Genomic DNA, 17,766 nt, shown 5'->3' on the forward strand with positions numbered 1-17,766 from the left:
CTTTGAGAAATGCTTAACTCCTTAATTCAGCTTGATAAATGTACGTTCAACAAGGAGTTCTTCCCTTGCCACCCTTTTATACAAGAGAACTTCTCTGCAAAATGTGTAAAGCCACCACTCTGATCTCCTAGAGAGGAGCTGAAGGGAAGTGAGAGAAGGATAGAACAGACAGAACAAACAAGTATGGGTGAAAAAATGAGGGCAAGGGGACTAGAGAACTGAAAGACAGAAGTCAGATGGGATACGGAGGAAAGAGAGAGAGACAGGCAGGTGTAAGAACACAGAAATACAAGCTAAATGAAAATAAATAAGAAAGACAAAAGAGGAGAAGCTGGCAGGGAGAATTTGAGCTAAGAAACAATTCTTGTTTCTACCATGGAAACAGTCAGAGCCTGTTAGCTTTGCCCACTGGAAAGCTGGCAACCCTGCCATGCCCATTTTGGCTAATATCGAAGTAACATGCACAACTGTGTTTAATTAATGCAGATAGACCTCTGCTTTCAAAAGTTTTTAGTTAAAGTAATCTACAAACAGTACGTGCTTAGTTTCAATATACACCTCCACCTCGATATAACGCTATCCTTGGGAGCCAAAAACAATCTTACCACATTATAGGTGAAACCGTGTTATATTGAACTTGCTTTGATCCACCGGACTGCGCAGCCCCGCCCCGCCGGAGCACTGTGTTATATCCGAATTCGTGTTATATCTGGTTGTGTTGTATTGAGGCAGAGGTGTAGATTATTAATACTGATAATGAAAGTTCATTAAGCCAGTGTTTTAGCAATGCTTTCTGGTATACATTTTTACTTTGGGATGTGTACAGATTTTCCAACTGCTATTGTTGCAAAGTACCTTTTTACAGTTTAATTTATATTTTTTACTGACAGGTATGTCCCCTTGGCACTTCATTCAGTCAAAAGATAATTTCTTACCTGATTCTGGCCCTTAGCCTCTTACTAGGCTAGCACAGCCTTCATCCACTAGGGGAGCAAGGTTCCTTTGACTCCACGATGAACACAGCCCTCCCATTTCTGCTCCTCATTCCCCAAACCAAGTGCAATGTTTTTGTAATGTATCTGTTGCTCATGACAGTGACCAGAAGCATTTTCAATTAACATACGTTCTCTATGGTACCACACAAAGAGGTTATGCATATTAATTCACTAATATTTGTAAAGGTCTTTGACATCTCTCGGTGGAAGACACTATGTAAGTGCAAGGTATTATTATTTAACAACTAATTGTGGCATATAGCAAGATACTGAAAGGACTGATGAAGTTCAGAATCATCATTACCTGGGCAGATTATCCTGGTGTTAAGTACAGGGAGGTTTTCTTTACTGGCTGCCACAGCTGGGGCAGAGAAAGAGCCAGTATGAGAGGGGATGCCCCGACTTGTATGTCGATCTGGAGATTTTGGTGCAGCTTTAACTATGCCAAAAAAGAAGAAGAAATAAAGTTAGAACTAAACATACACCCACACACAAATTATAGATACAATTGCATATATGCTTATCTAAGATTAGAGCCTCAACATGTTGTACAAGCATGAGCTATTAATCTAACCTATTAACCCACTTTGAGATCTCTGGAGAACTGGCAAATATCTGGTTTTTTTTGTATTAATATTGTGTGTCCCTCTGTGTGTTTGCTTGTGATGGATTACATGCTATGGAGTTAGATCAAAAGAAGTTGTTAAAGAAACCAAGCAGGAGAGATGAAATAATGCCCTAGAGAAGAAGCATCCTAGCAAATGTTGAAACACAATAACCAGGAATATAGCTGTGAAGATGTAGCTGTTTTGCCAAGGCTGAGACTCTAGAGATCAAAAGACACCTATCTGTTAAAAGACCTGCCCTGCAGAAAGGGAGTGGGGATAAAAGGTTGTCAGCAGCTGCAGGCTGACACAGACTGACAGAGAGTCCGGTCCTGCTGAAAGCACAATGTAACTTGGTCCCCAAGAGAATGCAGGACACCATGGCTAAGTCATATCTACTGAGGGGCTGAGAAAGAACGTTAAGCGTAGTTAACACAGTCAGCATATAGGTGTGTTATTTTCAATCCACTTCTTAGAGTGCTGTGCATCTTTGGCAAATAAATCACAATTTGTTTTAAAGAAACTGCATCTCTGTTACTGCATATTATTACTGTCCAAAGGCTACCGAAGGGAAGCTCTGATAGGTGCCATGCCCATGGAAACTGCTAGATATCCCAATTGGCAATTGGGGCGGGAAGATTATCCCAGACACCCAGTCAGAGTGGTTGGATCATGGGTGTCCACCCCAAAGAGACGTGGAGGCACATTCATACCTTGAAAGGGTGCAATCGGGGAACTGGAAAAAGATCTCAAAAGGGACAGCCTAAGCAGGGACTGTACCCAGAAATATCCCCATTTATGTATTTACTTCATTTATTCTACTCATGGAGAAACTCAGATGCAGGAACTTCAGGTGATTAGCCCAAATGAAAATCCTCAGAGAAACATAGAACAAGAACTCTGGAGTTCCCAACTTCCACTTCAGTTCATTAGGGCATGTATTAATTTAATATTACCTTAAATACTGCACTTCATTTCTGATAAATGTAATAGGATGTCCCATTAAAAAAAATTGCAGAATTAAGAAGCAAAAAAAGGAAAAAAGTTTAAAAGATTTGCTGTAATAGGAATTATGTATAAGGCCACTAATCCACATCCAAAGTTCTTGGAGTGCCATATAATAATTTCATAATAAATTATAAACAAATCTAATAAAAACTGCTCTAATAAAACTAAAGAAAAATGGAGGAGAAAGGAAAACATTCTAATAGTTGGGGTAACAAGTAATCTATTATTAGGGGTAAGAGTACTTACCATTTTTAAAAAACTCTGGGAATAAAAGCAAGTCTTTACTTGGTGTTTAAAGGAAGGGAGTGGAGGAGCTGTGGCAAATGTAAAGAGGAAACATCATAGAACCCACTACAGTTCAAGACAGATTACCTGTCAACATGAGGCCCTGATTCAGGAAAGAATTAAAGCAAAAATATGTAAGTATGTGTTTATGTCCATTAACTTCAATGGGTGTGAAGCACATGCTTAAAAATTGAAGTGTTTTCCTGAACTGGAACCTAACACATGATCGTGCCATCAGCTCTAGGTGCAGGCTCAAAGGAGAGATCAAACTTAGTTGGGCCTACAGTGTCAAAAGTATGGTCCTGCTCTGATAAGCAACTCAATAAAATGGTTTGGGGGGTGGGGGTGGGGTCTATGTTTATTGTCTCTACCTGACACCTAGGCCAAACATCATCAGCTTACAAGTAGAAGAGATGGGGGAAGGTGTTTTCTAATTACTAGCTTAGCAAAGTCAGCATGGGATCTGAAAGCTAAACTCATCACCAGTGTAACCTCACTGTCTTCAGACTACACTTTCAGTAACACTTGTGCAACCTCCTAATGGCAATGGAATTATGAAGGTCTGACTGATTAGCCAGGTAGTTGGAATTTAGTAAACAATTTTGTTAATGATGCACAAACTGGAAACAGAATCCAGCTCAGACTCTCACAGCTGTGTTTTGTCTGCAGGAGCAACAGCAGTAAAAACGTATTATTGTCACTAAAGTGAGTTGATGTACTCAATATACCATAGAGAAGGGATGAAGATAAGTAAAGAGATGCCATTTTAGATAGTCATTTTTCAGAGTAAAAATGCACATTAAAGGCTCTAACAGTGACAGTTTAAAATTCATCCACAACATTGCAGGCAGTGTATAAATAAAGAACGCAGAGAGAGAGTATTACAATGACGGCTTCTTAAATCACTAAGGAAACATGCTGCAGCATTCTGTACTAGTAAGCCATGACAAAAGCCCACTGCTGGAAATCATACCAGGCTGGAATTATAATAATGGAGCCCCACAGCCACCAGGACATGTTGCTGTTGTAATGTTATAATGGGATAAATTGGGGTGCAGAATAAGAAACTGGGAAAGTAAATAAATCTCTCTTACCCATGCCCAAAACATTGTTTGTTCAGAGTAAAACTGCCATGTAGCAGTAGTGAAGTATCCAGAAAGAGTTACTTCCCCCCTCCCCACAACAAGGAACTTTTTTGGTTAACACAAATATTACACCTCTACCCTGATATAACGCAACCCAATATAACATGAATTCGGATATAACGTGGTAAAGCAGTGCTCGGGGCTGCACACTCTGGTGGATCAAAGCAAGTTCAATATAAAGCAGTTTCACCTATAACACAGTAAGATTTTTTGGTCCCCGGGGACAGCCTTATATCGAGGTAGAGGTGTATTTCTAAAGCTACTCATTACATGACTGTAGAATTTCAGCTAGAAATCTTCCCCAATTCCCTCCTGCCTGGCTTTCTGCTACATACAATCTCTATGGGCATGATCAAAAAAGACTACCTGTTTTAAAACCCCCAAACAAGACTACACTAAGTGGGAATACTAGAGAAAGGATGGTCTCACATACTGATGACGCTCCACCCCAGCAAGACTTCAATCTTCCCAGGTTGAGAACAGAAAATACTGTAATTCCAGTGCATCCAGGTGGAACTGACTATTGTCAAGTAGTTTGTCAAGTCAAGACTGATCTAGTGGGTCTATGGGCAAGAGATGATATTCAGCTGTGTATCATCAATATACTGGTGATGTTCTAGCCCATGTTTAGAAATAACTCCCAGGGCTCTCTAAATTGTCCCAGTGGCTGCTCTGACCCCAAGCAGCCAAGATTTGGAAAAGCACAAAGATGGCTTAAAGCCACCTTAGCCGCCCACATCCCACTAGGCTCCTTAGATGTGCAGCATGGAATCTCACTCCATTTCTCGAGGACTGGCAAAACCTCTGCATAAGTGAGGATGGTCAGTATCCTTCTCTCTAAAGGCCTGTCAGCGCAGGAAGTTATACTGGCATAATAGTACAGACACAAGTAAACCACTGCAACTCCCCATGAAGACACTTTTATTCCAAAACAAGAGTGGCTCTTCCCATTTTAGCTTAACCTGCTTCTAAAACAACAAAGATAAATGAGAAAAAAAAGGCATACTTTTATAGAATAAACATTTCCTCTTGGAGAGCTATACCAGTATAACTGTAACAGTTTAAATTCATTCTTACTGTATACTGATACAACTTCCTGTGTAGAAAATCCCTATGCTAATAAGTGACAGTGATTGCCAACAGTGGCATCAAGTAACTAGGATATGGGAGCAACAGAGCTTCCAGGTATTGGGTTTCTGGGAAATCAGAGAAGTACTGACCTTCCTCTTCCAAAACCAGACTGAACTAAAACGGGAGAGAAAGCTTTTTCAGGTCCTGTCTCTTGTTGTCAAAAGGCTTGGTAAAGGAAACCAGTCAAGAGCTGACCCTTCACAAAGACCACATAAACTCACGGAAGTGATCAGCAGAAGTAAATGCTAATAGAATGGAGGAGAACTGGTCAATAAGACATCACACTATGTAGAGGAGCTGAGTAGTCCATCAAACTGTCAGTGTTAAAGACAGCGGATAGATCAAAGATGAAAGGATGGAAAAGAAGCACTTAATCATGGCCAGGAATAGGTCACTAGTGATCTTGGTAAAAGCAATTTTGTAACACCTATTGGCATAGCACTTGTGTGTGCCTGCATAGACAGATGATCACACTCTTGATAGCTCTTGGTCATCTCTTCCGCAGTTTACTGTACATGCTCAAACTACACCTCTACCTCGATATAACGTGACCCGATATAACATGAATTCGGATACAACGCGGTAAAGCAGTGCTCCGGGAGGGCAGAGCTGTGCACTCCGGCGGATCAAAGCAAGTTTGACATAACACAGTTTCACCTATAACACAGTAAGATTTTTTGGCTCCCGAGGACAGTGTTATATCAGGGTAGAGGTGTACTTCACCTTCTGATGGCCTGAACCATACTGACCTCCACGTACACAAAAAAGAAAAAACCCACAGAAATTCAGCTGATTGGAACATTTTCTCTCACCATTTGCACTATCATGGTTTCAAAAAGTTCACAGAAAATATACTATAAAAAGTCAACAGTCAATATAATCTTGCACATTACCAACAGAACAGTGTGAAAATGTCCTGCATTTCATATGGCTGAATTATTATGTTGACAAACTGAAGAGAGTGCAGAAAAGAGCCACAAAAATTATTTGAGGGCTGGAGAAAATGCCTTACTGTGAGAGATGCAAAGAACTCAAACCTATCTAGCTCATCAAACAAAGATCGAGTGGTAACTTTATTAAAGAGAGTAAGTATCTTCACATGGAGGAAGCAAAGGGTATGAAATCTAGCAGAGCAAGTCATAACAAGAACCAATTGCTGGACATTAAAGCCAGACAAATTCAGATTAGAAATAAAGCAAAATTTTTAACAGTGAGGGGTGATTAAGCATTAGAACAAAATACCAATTAAGTGATGGTTCTCCACATCCTCAAAAATTAAGCCGAAATACATTTCCAGAAGAAATAGTTGAGTCAAATTCAAGTTATTGGGCCCTACACAGGGGTAACTGGGTGAGGATCTACAGCCTGTGATATACAGTAATGTAATGTAATGTATATTAGACTAAGCAGCAAAGAGTCCTGTGGCACCTTATAGACTAACAGACGTTTTGGAGCATGAGCTTTCGTGGGTGAATACCCACTGTGTCAGATGCATCTGACGAAGTGGGTATTCACCCACAAAAGCTCATGCTCCAAAATGTCTGTTAGTCTATAAGGTGCCACAGGACTCTTTGCTGCTTTTACAGATCCAGACTAACACGGCTATCCCTCTGGTATATTAGACTAGGTCATCTAATTGTCCCGTCTTGCTTTAAATTCTAAGAATTCACAAATTAACTAAAGCAATTATAAGGAGATGATATTGAAGGACATAATATCAGCATAAATACATGATTCTCATGTGTATGACAAAACACCATTCTGAAGTGTTAGGGAGCTAACCAAAATACAGATGGAATTTTACCTAATTAAAATTATTATCAATTTAGACTAAGGTAATTAATGCAAGGAAAATACTACTTTCATCAAGCAACTGAGGGAGAATCTCAGAGGATTAACAAATAATACTCAAAACACAATTATCTTTCACTCTACATAATGCTACTCAAAAATTCACAGTGCTATTCTTACAACTCGTTTTCTCAGTACTCAAGAGCAAGGCAGTAGCATTAAAAGAAAAATCAGCAGAACAGCTGCTCTTTATTTGACAGATGAGACTCATGGAGATAAGCTGCGATAAAAATGAAGTTTTTCTGTTCATGCTCTGATAAAAACTAACACAGCCCTTGTGAGTAAAATTGATGTTTCATTGTAGGTAATTGAATTAATGTTTCATGGTTTCTCCTGAAACACCCATCTCCCACTGACAATATTAACATGTACTCCACTTCACACATTAGATGTCTGAATACTGATACAACTTCCTAATAAGTACAGTAGTATTACTCTAGGAAGCAATGGTTATTTGATGCACAAACAAGTTTAATATTGTTGGCTATTCCTATCTGACAGAAATGTTTATCGGCCATGAAATCAGCAAATGCAAACTACCACAAAGTTAGGTTAAGCTTCATTTCTCTCTTTTTGCAATGGAAACTGAAATAACAAGGAGGTTCAACTTTGCACATGCTGTTTTAAATAAAGGTCTACATATTTATTTTTAAATACTGTGGTTCTGATATGCAACCCTCCATTATTTTAAGAGCAGAATTTGTGGAAGTACAAATTCAGCACAAGTTTCTGTATATGAATCAGAGACTTCTTAGAAAAATAAATGAAAGCATGTTATTTTTTCCTAACATAACAGACTCTTTGGCTTGTCCACCCCCAAATAATTAAACTCAGCCCATTTCTGTTCATGTATGGCAATGGGGAGCTCCAGCACATGGTACAACCCCATTCTAAAAGTAATTCCTAATCACAAACAATTAATTAATTAACAATATAAATAAAATAAAATTCTAAGTTTCATTCTTTATAATAATTAAACTTTAAATGTAATGGTCATAAAAATTTCCAGCTTTAGAGTCTGAAATCCACTCAGAGGCTCAGCACAGGTAGCAGGAACAGATGCTTCCCATATTAGCCCTTCTTTGCTCTCTAACCCTGATTTAAAAGGAACCACCTACACAGACCAAGTTCAGCCTCCATACCCATTCAATCCTTCAAAATCGTAGCCTCTCTGGTAAGTGTACACCTATTGCTGTTAATTAACCAATTTCAGTAAAGTTTTGGTTCCCTCTTTAAAATATATTAAAAACAATACAGCTCTAGCACATAAAATCAGGTTTCTGTTATATAGTTATGATGTCCTAGTAAGGATATCCAAGTAGATGAATATGGCCCAGAGTCAAAAGGGCACATTCTGGATTCTTAGCATGTCATCTGCCCAAATACCACATAGAGAAACAAAGGTTTGGAAATATACCCACATAGAAAAAAATTAAGTTAGGGTTGTGAATGTTGCACCCATTAACTAGCATTAACAGAACGCTATCGTTCACAAAAAAAAAAAGCCAGAAATTCAAGGTATTAACAATTAAGGTTCCAGCATCATATTAAACTCACCCACCTCCTACCTATGAATTAAAAACTATCAGCAGTTTCCATCTGAAACTAAAATCTGTCCTGTTGAGAACACAAATTCTAACAGATTATCTTGACTTGTCACTGTCCTAGCAATCTTTCTCAAATCTGAACCTTAGAGTCCAGAAAATGAGATACTAGCATGAATTTCCCTAAGCTTAATTACCAGCTTAGATCTGATAGGCTGCCACCACCCAAAAATATAGTGTTTTGGGGCACTCTGACCTCCCCAACCTTCCCTGGGGACCCCAAGAACCCAGATCCCTTGGGTTCTTAAAATAAGGAGAAATAAACCATTCCCCCACTTTCCCCCTCTCAGAACTTCCCTCCCTGGGCTATCCTGAGATACTGATCTAACCTCTTAAATCACCATACAGAGAAGCATCCCCCTTCCCTTCCACAAAGAGGCAAACAGATTCAAGGAAAACAGAGAGAGAGTTTATCACTCCCTCCTCCCGTCTCCCCCACCCGTCCTGGTGAGTTATCCCAATACCCTGGGATAAAACAAGGGAAACTAAAAAAAAAAAAAATCAATCAGGTTCTCTAAAAAGAAATCTTTTAATAAAAGAAAGGAAAAAGTAAAAAATTATCTCTGTAACTTCAAGATGTAAATATTACAGGGTCTTATAGCTTACAGATGCCAGAAAGAGACTTTCCCCCCAATACAAATCAAAATATTCCCAGCAACTACACATATAAAAGTTAACCAGCCAGATCCACAATTGCAAATAGAGTAAAACAATTAAAAAGCCTAAACCGCCTGGTGTTTACCTTCTATGAAAAGAAACTTAGAGAGCCTGTAGTAATGTCTGGTCTCTCTCAGAGAAGAACAAAGAACAAAGAACTCACACCCAAACTTCCCTCCACCCAGTTTTGAAAGTATTTTGTCTCCTGATTGGTCCTCTGGTCAGGTATTTCAGGTCACTGTTTGTTATCCCTTTTATAGGTGAAAGAGACATTAACCCTTAGCTATCTGTTTATGACAGTCACATATAAACCTGCCCTGATTTTTTCAACCCATATCAGATCCAGGAAGACTTCACTCTGCTGTTTCTCAGGAAGGTATCAAAACAACATAACAGAACCATATTGTTGATGTCACTAGGCATAAATCTAGGCCTCAGTGAACCAAAGCTCCTCCATGTTGAACTCTACTTGATCTAGAAAGCTAGCAGCTGTGAAATTAAACATGTAACAGTAAGTTATCAGTTGCAGCACAGCTAAAACCGGTCTAAAGAAGTAGTGATAAGGCCTGTGCACCTTTAGCAGAAAGACAAGATAACTTGCAGAAGGAAAACTTACTAACGAGCTGCCACGGCCAAGATTACTTAATGCACCTGCGCTTACGTAATTGCTACAGGGGGAGGAAGGAGAAGGAGGTGGCGGGGAGGAAGAAAGAAGAAAGAAAAAAAACTTATAAAAAGGGAAAAGCTGCTTGTGTAGGTGTGCATGATTTGAGGTGTTCATCTCCTTGCACTGCTTTGAGACCTCAAATAAACTTTGCTTGCTTCTCCACCCTGCTGTGTGTTCATTGGCACTATGCCCTCTGGGCAACGAACCACTGTAGCTTGCCTCGGGCACCCTCTGTGCCTGCAACAGTTTTGGTGTCCCTGGGTGGGCTCGAGGCTAAAATTAGCCTTGCCCGGATCCCTCCTGGAGGTCAACAGATCGCGGCGACGACCAATGCCCAGTGCACACCGGTGACTTCACCGGGGGCCTCGGCGGAGACGCAATTCAACCAACCCCGGAGGGCACAATGGTGCAACACGCTCAGACAGTGGAGAAGCAGCTGCGGGCGACGGTGCAGAACCGGTCCCTTGGATAAGGTAGGAACAGTCCAGTGGTCTGGATTTTTGCCTGTTAGGACCTGGGGACGCCCAGTGTCTTCCTGCGGCATGGGGCAGAGACAGAGTAAAGTGGGGAGGGCATGGTGCACACCTCTAGAATGCATTCTAGTGAATTGCAAGGTGTTTGGCTAGGATCCGATGACTATGAATAAACTGAAAAAGTTCTGTACAGTAGACTGGCCTCAATATCAACTAAAGGACCAGAAAAGTGGCCACCAGAAGGATCACTTAATTATAACACGATCCTCCAATTACTCCTGTTTTGTCAGCGAATGGGTAGCTTCTGAGGCTGTTTGTATGGAGAGCTCTTGTAAAAAAATCCCCCACCGTAGCTCCTGTTCTTCCCCGTCTGGCGGAGTGCAAAGATTCAAAAGCAGGTTAGGGATAGTGCAGGGACAAAGGAGGGACCTGTCTAGAAAGGGGAGACCCTATGTCCTAGTGCACTCTCTCCCTGTTGTAGCTAAAAAGCAAGATCAGATGCAGAATGGTACTGGGGGCCAGTGTGAGTGACTGTTACCGGAAGACGCCCAGAGTACCCTGTGAAGCAAAAGCTCGTGACCAGGACTACTCTAACGCAAGCCCGGTAACTAGTGAATCTTTAGGAGGTCCAACCCATGGTGGGCTGACTCGGCCTGGCATCATCCGGTGAGGAAGCTGCCTGGGTCTAGGAGTGTGTGTACCCATCTTCCCTCCCCCTTTCCTTTCCGTGTGGGCTACTGACAGTCTGATCATCTCACTGGATGAAATCAGAGTAAGCGGCGCCGTCTCCCAGAGACTAGCCGACGCTCTTTGCTGAAGGGAGGTGTAAGAGGGTCGTGGCCATCCTCGTTAGCCTCTCCTGTGTGAGTACTCTGTAGGGAAAAATCCTTAGTTTATGAGCCGCTAGCGCAGACAGGGCACCCTGCCTGTGTGTGTAAGTGGAAAATGGGTGGGGGGACAATCTAAACATTCCACCTCACCCCCTAAGGGTACCCCCGCATATTACATGTACGTACATTATGGTTCATCAACCTGCAGCTATTTATGAAAATCCATCTAAACAATGCCCACTAGAAGGTACTTCAATCTAGATAAGATCATACATCTAAGAGGCGCGTTTAATCACCAAAAAGCCCTGACACAGCGTGAGCAAATTTGTCTATTGAGGAAAGGAATGGGTTAATTTGAAATTCAGCTTGGTCCAGGGATAAAAAGAAAGTTGCCCTGCGTTCAAGGTCAAGAATCAACGCAGACTATGCTAAGTACAAGGAAAAACTGCTTTCGGCCCCAGCTGGCTGTGGAAAAAGGAAAATTGACAGAGGCGAACCAAAGGCAATATAAGTTACAGAACTGAGATTACATTTGCAAAGCTTAACTGTCCAGTAAGATCCAACAGTGTGCCTTTGTGACCCCGGAGCCGGTGTGGCTTGGTGACACCAAAGAAGCCACAGGCAGCCGACCTGGACTGGAATCTCTGAAAGTGACGCTGCAGGAGATTCCAGGGTGTAAAAGAACAGCCCTCCCAAGAGTGGAAGCATGTTGGAAATTCTGGACAAGCTGTATACAGGATAATCTCCCGTCCACCTCTCCCCCTTCTCTGAACATTATACACAGAAGTGGCCAGTCTGGACGTACATGTGTGAGTATGAAAGGGGCTTTGGGCATTAATGTTTTCCTGAGTGATGTGGGAGCATTCCCAACACTCTCCGTTGTTGTTTTATTATTTTATTAATGAAGCTTTAAAATTCAGTTATATAGTGTGTTTTCTTTATCTTCCCCCAATGATCCTGTAGTGTCAGCCTGATCACCTGACACAAGGGATAGATTGGTAACAAAAATTTGCCACAGTTTGGTGAGCAATTAAGAAGGGGAAGAGCCCTGCAGAATTTACACCATCTATTTGTTTTACCCTTGTTATTTTATGTTTGCTTTGCTTGGTACTGTTGGTGTTATATGTTGAGAACTGCATGAGTAAAAGTGAGCCCTAACAGGATAAGGAAACGTTATCTGGTTCTGGTTCTGGATCTGTTCTGTTTAACCGGTTACTGTTGTTTTTCTGCTCTGTTCATTTGGGCGTTAGGAGTGTGGGCAGAACTGAACCTCTCGTTCGTAATTCCTCGGAGTGGAAACCATGCATGCGAGGAAGCTCTGAGGTCGAACTGAGATCCTTCTGTCCGGTCCCCTGTAGCGGTCAGTGTATAGAAGTTGGAAAACCTGGCTTAGACTGTAATTTCCTCTGCTCTCTGTGTAATTCTCTTTTCTGTTTAAGTGTCAGCAGACAGATGGATGGGTCTCTGGGTAAACCCTCTAAAGGGGGTTGGATTTTATGTTAAGTAAATGGCCTTTGCCCAATGGGCCATGTGTTTTTATCCAGGTGGCAAGCCTGAAGAGGAAGGACTCAGGTAATCTTGTGAGTAAGAATGTTTAAGGGAAGAGACCAGGAGGGGTGAGGGCTAGTTAAGAAGCCCACCCTCCTAGCTAAACTGGTAGTGGAACAAGTTGGTGCCCATGGAAGGGACGGTTCAGCAAGAAAAGCAGGATCAGGCCCAGGCGAGCAGGCAACAGAGAGATTGGAAAACAGATTGGAAAACTTTAAGGGTGTAGTGGAAGGAGGGAGTCAGTAAGTGTAAGCATGGGGATTTCAAATACCCAGGACTTACTTGGAATGGTGAGTTAAGTTGATAAAAGTGGCTGTTGGGAGACAAGCAAATGATTTAAGGGATAGTGAGAAGTTAACTGCTGTTCCCTCCAGCAACTACAGAGTTAAACTTTGTAAAAATGCTAAAGAAGAAAGTTCTTGGTGTCTGCGAAATGTTTGTAAATAAATTCAGGCAAAGAAATTATTGAATTGCAATCATTTGGTTTGGCTATGAATAATTTAGTTAAATTAGCTGAAGAATGTATACAGTGTTACGTAATGGAAAACCTGGGCTGCCTATGAAACAAATGCAAGAAAATATGGGGTAATTCCTTTGTTTTGCCTGAAGTCAACAAGTGTGTTTGTATATTGTAAGCGATGATTGTCTGCCCAGAAGGGGTAGACCTTTGGTTTTTTTTGTCTTTCAGATAATCAGAGAAAACTGATGCAGCTGAACAGCATTCAACGTACTGTGCATTTATTGGCACAATAGGAATTATGTTTTGTGTTCTATGTTCTGTCTTGTGATATTTGTCGTGTGGTCGGAATTGTTGTGTTTAATATTTTTATAAAATAGTCTAGTTTAAAATCAAACAAAAAGGTTAAATTAAAATGCAGATACTTGTCTTGTTCAGCTTGGAATACGAAGTGTTTGGATAAATCAGGAGAATGTGATATACTAAAGTCTAATGAATTTCCTTAAGTAAGAAAAAGAAACTTCATTGGCCAAATTGTTAATTGCAAAAATTGTTGTTAAAATTTGCATACCAACAGTCTTTGGAAGCAAAGACATGAAAAGTTAACCCACTCCCCATATTGTACATGGGAACTTTCTGGCTACCTCAGATTTCTAGCCAGGGGGCTGGGGATGGTGGAAAGCTATTGGACTAATGGTTGAATTGAATGAAATCCTCAAAGTGGGTGTGCTTTTTCTAGCTTGTTGCTCCAAAGTTCTGTAATAAGGTTATGTTAGTAAAAGGGTATGTGTGGCATATATTGAATAATAAGACTAATGTACTGTATAATGACAATGTTTATGTGTTTATTGTTGGGAAAAAAGTGTATGAGTGAAGAGTGGAAGTTTCCTTTGCAGGTTAAAAGAAGCCAAGAAGGGAAAAAGGACAAAGAACAGAATGAGTTAACGGAAAAAAAATAATTAGCTAGCAAGTTCAGGCTATAGATAAGACACTAACTCCATTCAAAAACACTGCTCACAATTAAGACTTGGCTAACAACCAGGAAAAGGAGGTCTTGAATTTGCCCACACAGCTATAACGTTTGCAAAACACTGCTAGGCACTAATGAAATGTGTTAGGTTTCTTTTCTCACAGGCAAAGAAGCGCTACCCGAAGACCCTAGCAGCCCTGCCACTCCTTGGAACCAGGAAACTGGATTGATGAAAAAGGTCCACAAACGAAAGACTGCTCTGGCTCCACGCTGGAAAGGCCCTTATTAAGTCCTGCTGACTACCAACACCGCTGTGAAGTGCCAAAGACTGACTGCCTGTACCCATGATTCTCACTGCAAAAAGACCCCTTCACATTGGGAGAATTCTCCTACTGATGATTAGCCTATTTCTCCTTCTAGCTCCACTGTGCCTTCTGGACAGTAGGGAAAAAGTACAAGGTGAAGTGCTAGTAACCTCTCCCTTGTCCACTGACAGATCTACTGTGCCTTTGAATTTTTCTAGAAGAATCAAAACCATTACAGGGTGATATGCTGGTAACCTCTCCCCTGTAGGATGCTGAACCGCGACTGTTTCGGGAAAGAAGAAGGAACACTCAGAAATTGCCAAGGTCCAGGAATTCCTGACTAGAAAGGACATTAAGAACTGACCCTGGTGAAGAAACAAAGAATTATATACTGGCGGGAGGACATTTGTGGGACCCGTGCTTGGAAATGTGGTATTGATTGGAGCTTGGGGTTTATTCTACAGGCTGCGCCCTGTGTCCTGGAGAGTGACTAATAATGTAAACCCCGCTCCTATGCTATTAATGTCGATGCCTCTTGAAAGTACCTGAGAATAGTTAAATAACAGGTGTATTATAGTACTACACCAAGGAAAGATGGTATTGAATATCACTGAGGCTGGGAGGGCATTGTAGCGGGATCTAGTATGTTTAGGAATTCGGGATTTCCTCAATGACCAGCTGATGGCCATTCGGAGTGATCTTGAGTACCAGACTTGGCCCACTGCCCTTACAGACGCATCAGAAATACAATCTGATCTGTGATCATGGAGACATATGTGGACACTTCCTGGGTGGAAGTGTGGCTTCCCAGGGCGGGGTGTGCACCCTTATAGGGGATGAATGCTATACTTATGTCCCAGAAAATGCACAGGATATTAACAAGCACATCCTGTCAGCCAAACAGGCTTTTGAACAGTGGAAGGCCTAAAAACGGGAACCCACTATTTCTGATTCCCTCTGGGACTGGTTACCCAACCTCGGGGGACTAGGAGGAGGCATTGTTCGCCTCCTGCTCACTGGTATGGTGTTGTGTATCGTTACTCTCCTTTTGTTTGCTTGCTGTAAAGCACTCCTACATAGAATTTGTACCTCCCGTTCCCCAGGAAATCCTCCTATACTCCCTCATTAATGACCCCAGCTCCCTAGAGCTTAATCGCTTTTTGTCCTCAAAGTATGAGAAAACTCAGCCAAAAGTTTGTTGAGTATTCTCAAAGGAGGGAGTTGTTGGTGTCACTAGGCATAAATCTAGGCCTCAGTGAACCAAAGCTCCTCCATGTTGAACTCTACTTGATCTAGAAAGCTAGCAGCTGTGAAATGAAATGTGTAACAGTAAGTTATCAGTTGCAGCACAGCTAAAACCGGTCTAAAGCAGTAGTGATAAGGCCTGTGCACCTTTAGCAGAAGGACAAGATAACTTGCAGAAGGAAAACTTACTAATGAGCTGCCACGGCCAAGAGTACTTAATGCACCTGTGCTTACGTAACTGCTACAGGGGGAGGAAAGAGGAGGAGGCGGTGGGGGGGAAGAAAGAAGAAAGAGAAAAAAAAACTTATAAAAAGGGAAAAGCCGCTTGTGTAGGTGTGCATGATTTGAGGCGTTCATCTCCTTGCACTGCTTTGAGATCTCAAATAAACTTTGCTTGCTTCTCCACCTTGGTGTGTGTGTTCCTTGATGCTACGCACTCTGGGAAACGAACCACTGTTGCCTGCCTCGGACACCCTCTGTGCCTGCAACAATATGATGCCTCAAAGAAGTTATAAACTTTGCAACAACAACAATCAAAGCTTACAGCACTGAGCCCCACTTTCAGGCCTCACACCTGTTTCAAGAGTCACTATGGTAGCAGATGAAGTTCAAAATAGCTCCTATCAAGAGATATATAGGACAGTTTACTCACAAAGATGAAGTTCAAAATAGCTCCTATCAAGAGATACATAGGACAGTTTACTCACTTTTTTCCCCCAAAAAGTGGAGGGTGTATATGTGCATCAGAATCAGGCTAATAATGGAAACTGTCTAACCAGTTTAACTCTGAAGCCACTACTTAGGCTTCATAATAAAAGTAATACTCTATAGAGTTTTAAAGAATTTTACTCTGTATTTACTTACTTGTCTGAGATTCGTATTCCTTTGTATCTTCCTCTTTTTCTTCTTCTTTAGATTCATCCAATTCCTTACTATATTCTATGGGGGATTGGTTTACTTGTGCTTCAGTATGAGCATTCTGTTCATCCACAACTGCACAGCAGGAGGAAAAATAGTTAAAATTTCTTCAGAGAAAATACGCATATGTAAAGCTTCTGTAGAAAATTAACATCCTACTACTGTAGCACTAATTTAGGACATACAGATATTAAGAAAAGGACTGTTTTGCCTAATCAGTTCAAGAGCAGTTTAGCAATCCTCTGTCAGTGATAATGGAATAATTAAACTGAGAGGTGATTCACCATCTTATCGATAACAATACTTTAAAAATGGAGCTCTGTGATGGTCTGGCAAAGCTTCCTGCTAACAATTTTCAGTACTTTTCTTTCTGAAGGAGAAGAGTTACAAATGTAAACAAAATATATTACATCAGAAATCCCATCTAGCCCAGTTAAATGCTATATAGTTGGGTCAAATTTTCTAAAATCACTGTATTTTCCGAGAATATATTTTGGGTCTAATTTTCAAAATTACAAGCACATAACTGTATGCTTAATTTGTGCATGCAATCAGATATAGTGTCTGAGCACGCTTAAGGCTAGTTATGTGCCACCTGCCTTCACAAATACCACAGTAATTGTGAGACTCAGTGCAAAGCAAGCGCATAGCTACAAAAACATTTTTGTAAAACTGACTAATTTTGAAAACAAAAGTTTTCTCTTTTACTTTTGAATAAATGAAACTCTGAATTATATTTCTAAAATGTAGCCTACCTATGCTATGAGGAACCTGAAGAGAACACTCAGACATTGTCACATCCTGTCCATTTTGTAGTAAACATTTTCTGATATACAACATATGAAGCTACACATTTTATCAGAAAAACAGGAACAGAAAATATATGTGCAACACAAGTAAATTAACACTACTGTTGAAAGCACTATGGAGCCTGATTTCCCAACCGCTGCATGCAAGCTACTCCCTCTGATACCTATGGAAGCTGCACACATGTAGCACCTGGAGAAGTAGGTCCCTGACTCCTGCAGATCAACTATGCAATCTTATTGCTACTTTCATCCAATTTTGGCAT

General features: G+C 41.0%; 1 protein-coding gene across 3 annotated transcripts in view; it reads right to left on the reverse strand.

Annotated features, from left to right (window-relative positions):
* The window catches only part of DGKH (diacylglycerol kinase eta), a 135,991-nt gene that overhangs the window by 46,955 nt on the left and 71,270 nt on the right, over positions 1-17,766 (reverse strand). For all 3 annotated transcript variants that reach the window (XM_030565839.1, XM_030565832.1, XM_030565822.1), the window contains 2 exons: positions 16,641-16,769; positions 1,300-1,434 (listed from right to left, as the gene is read on the reverse strand). In XM_030565839.1, coding sequence (XP_030421699.1) covers positions 1,300-1,434; positions 16,641-16,769 — 264 coding nt within the window. The remainder of the gene's footprint in view (positions 1-1,299; positions 1,435-16,640; positions 16,770-17,766) is intronic.

The sequence above is a fragment of the Gopherus evgoodei genome, chromosome 1 (genome assembly GCF_007399415.2).
Source record: "Gopherus evgoodei ecotype Sinaloan lineage chromosome 1, rGopEvg1_v1.p, whole genome shotgun sequence".
Lineage (NCBI taxonomy): Eukaryota > Metazoa > Chordata > Testudines > Testudinidae > Gopherus > Gopherus evgoodei.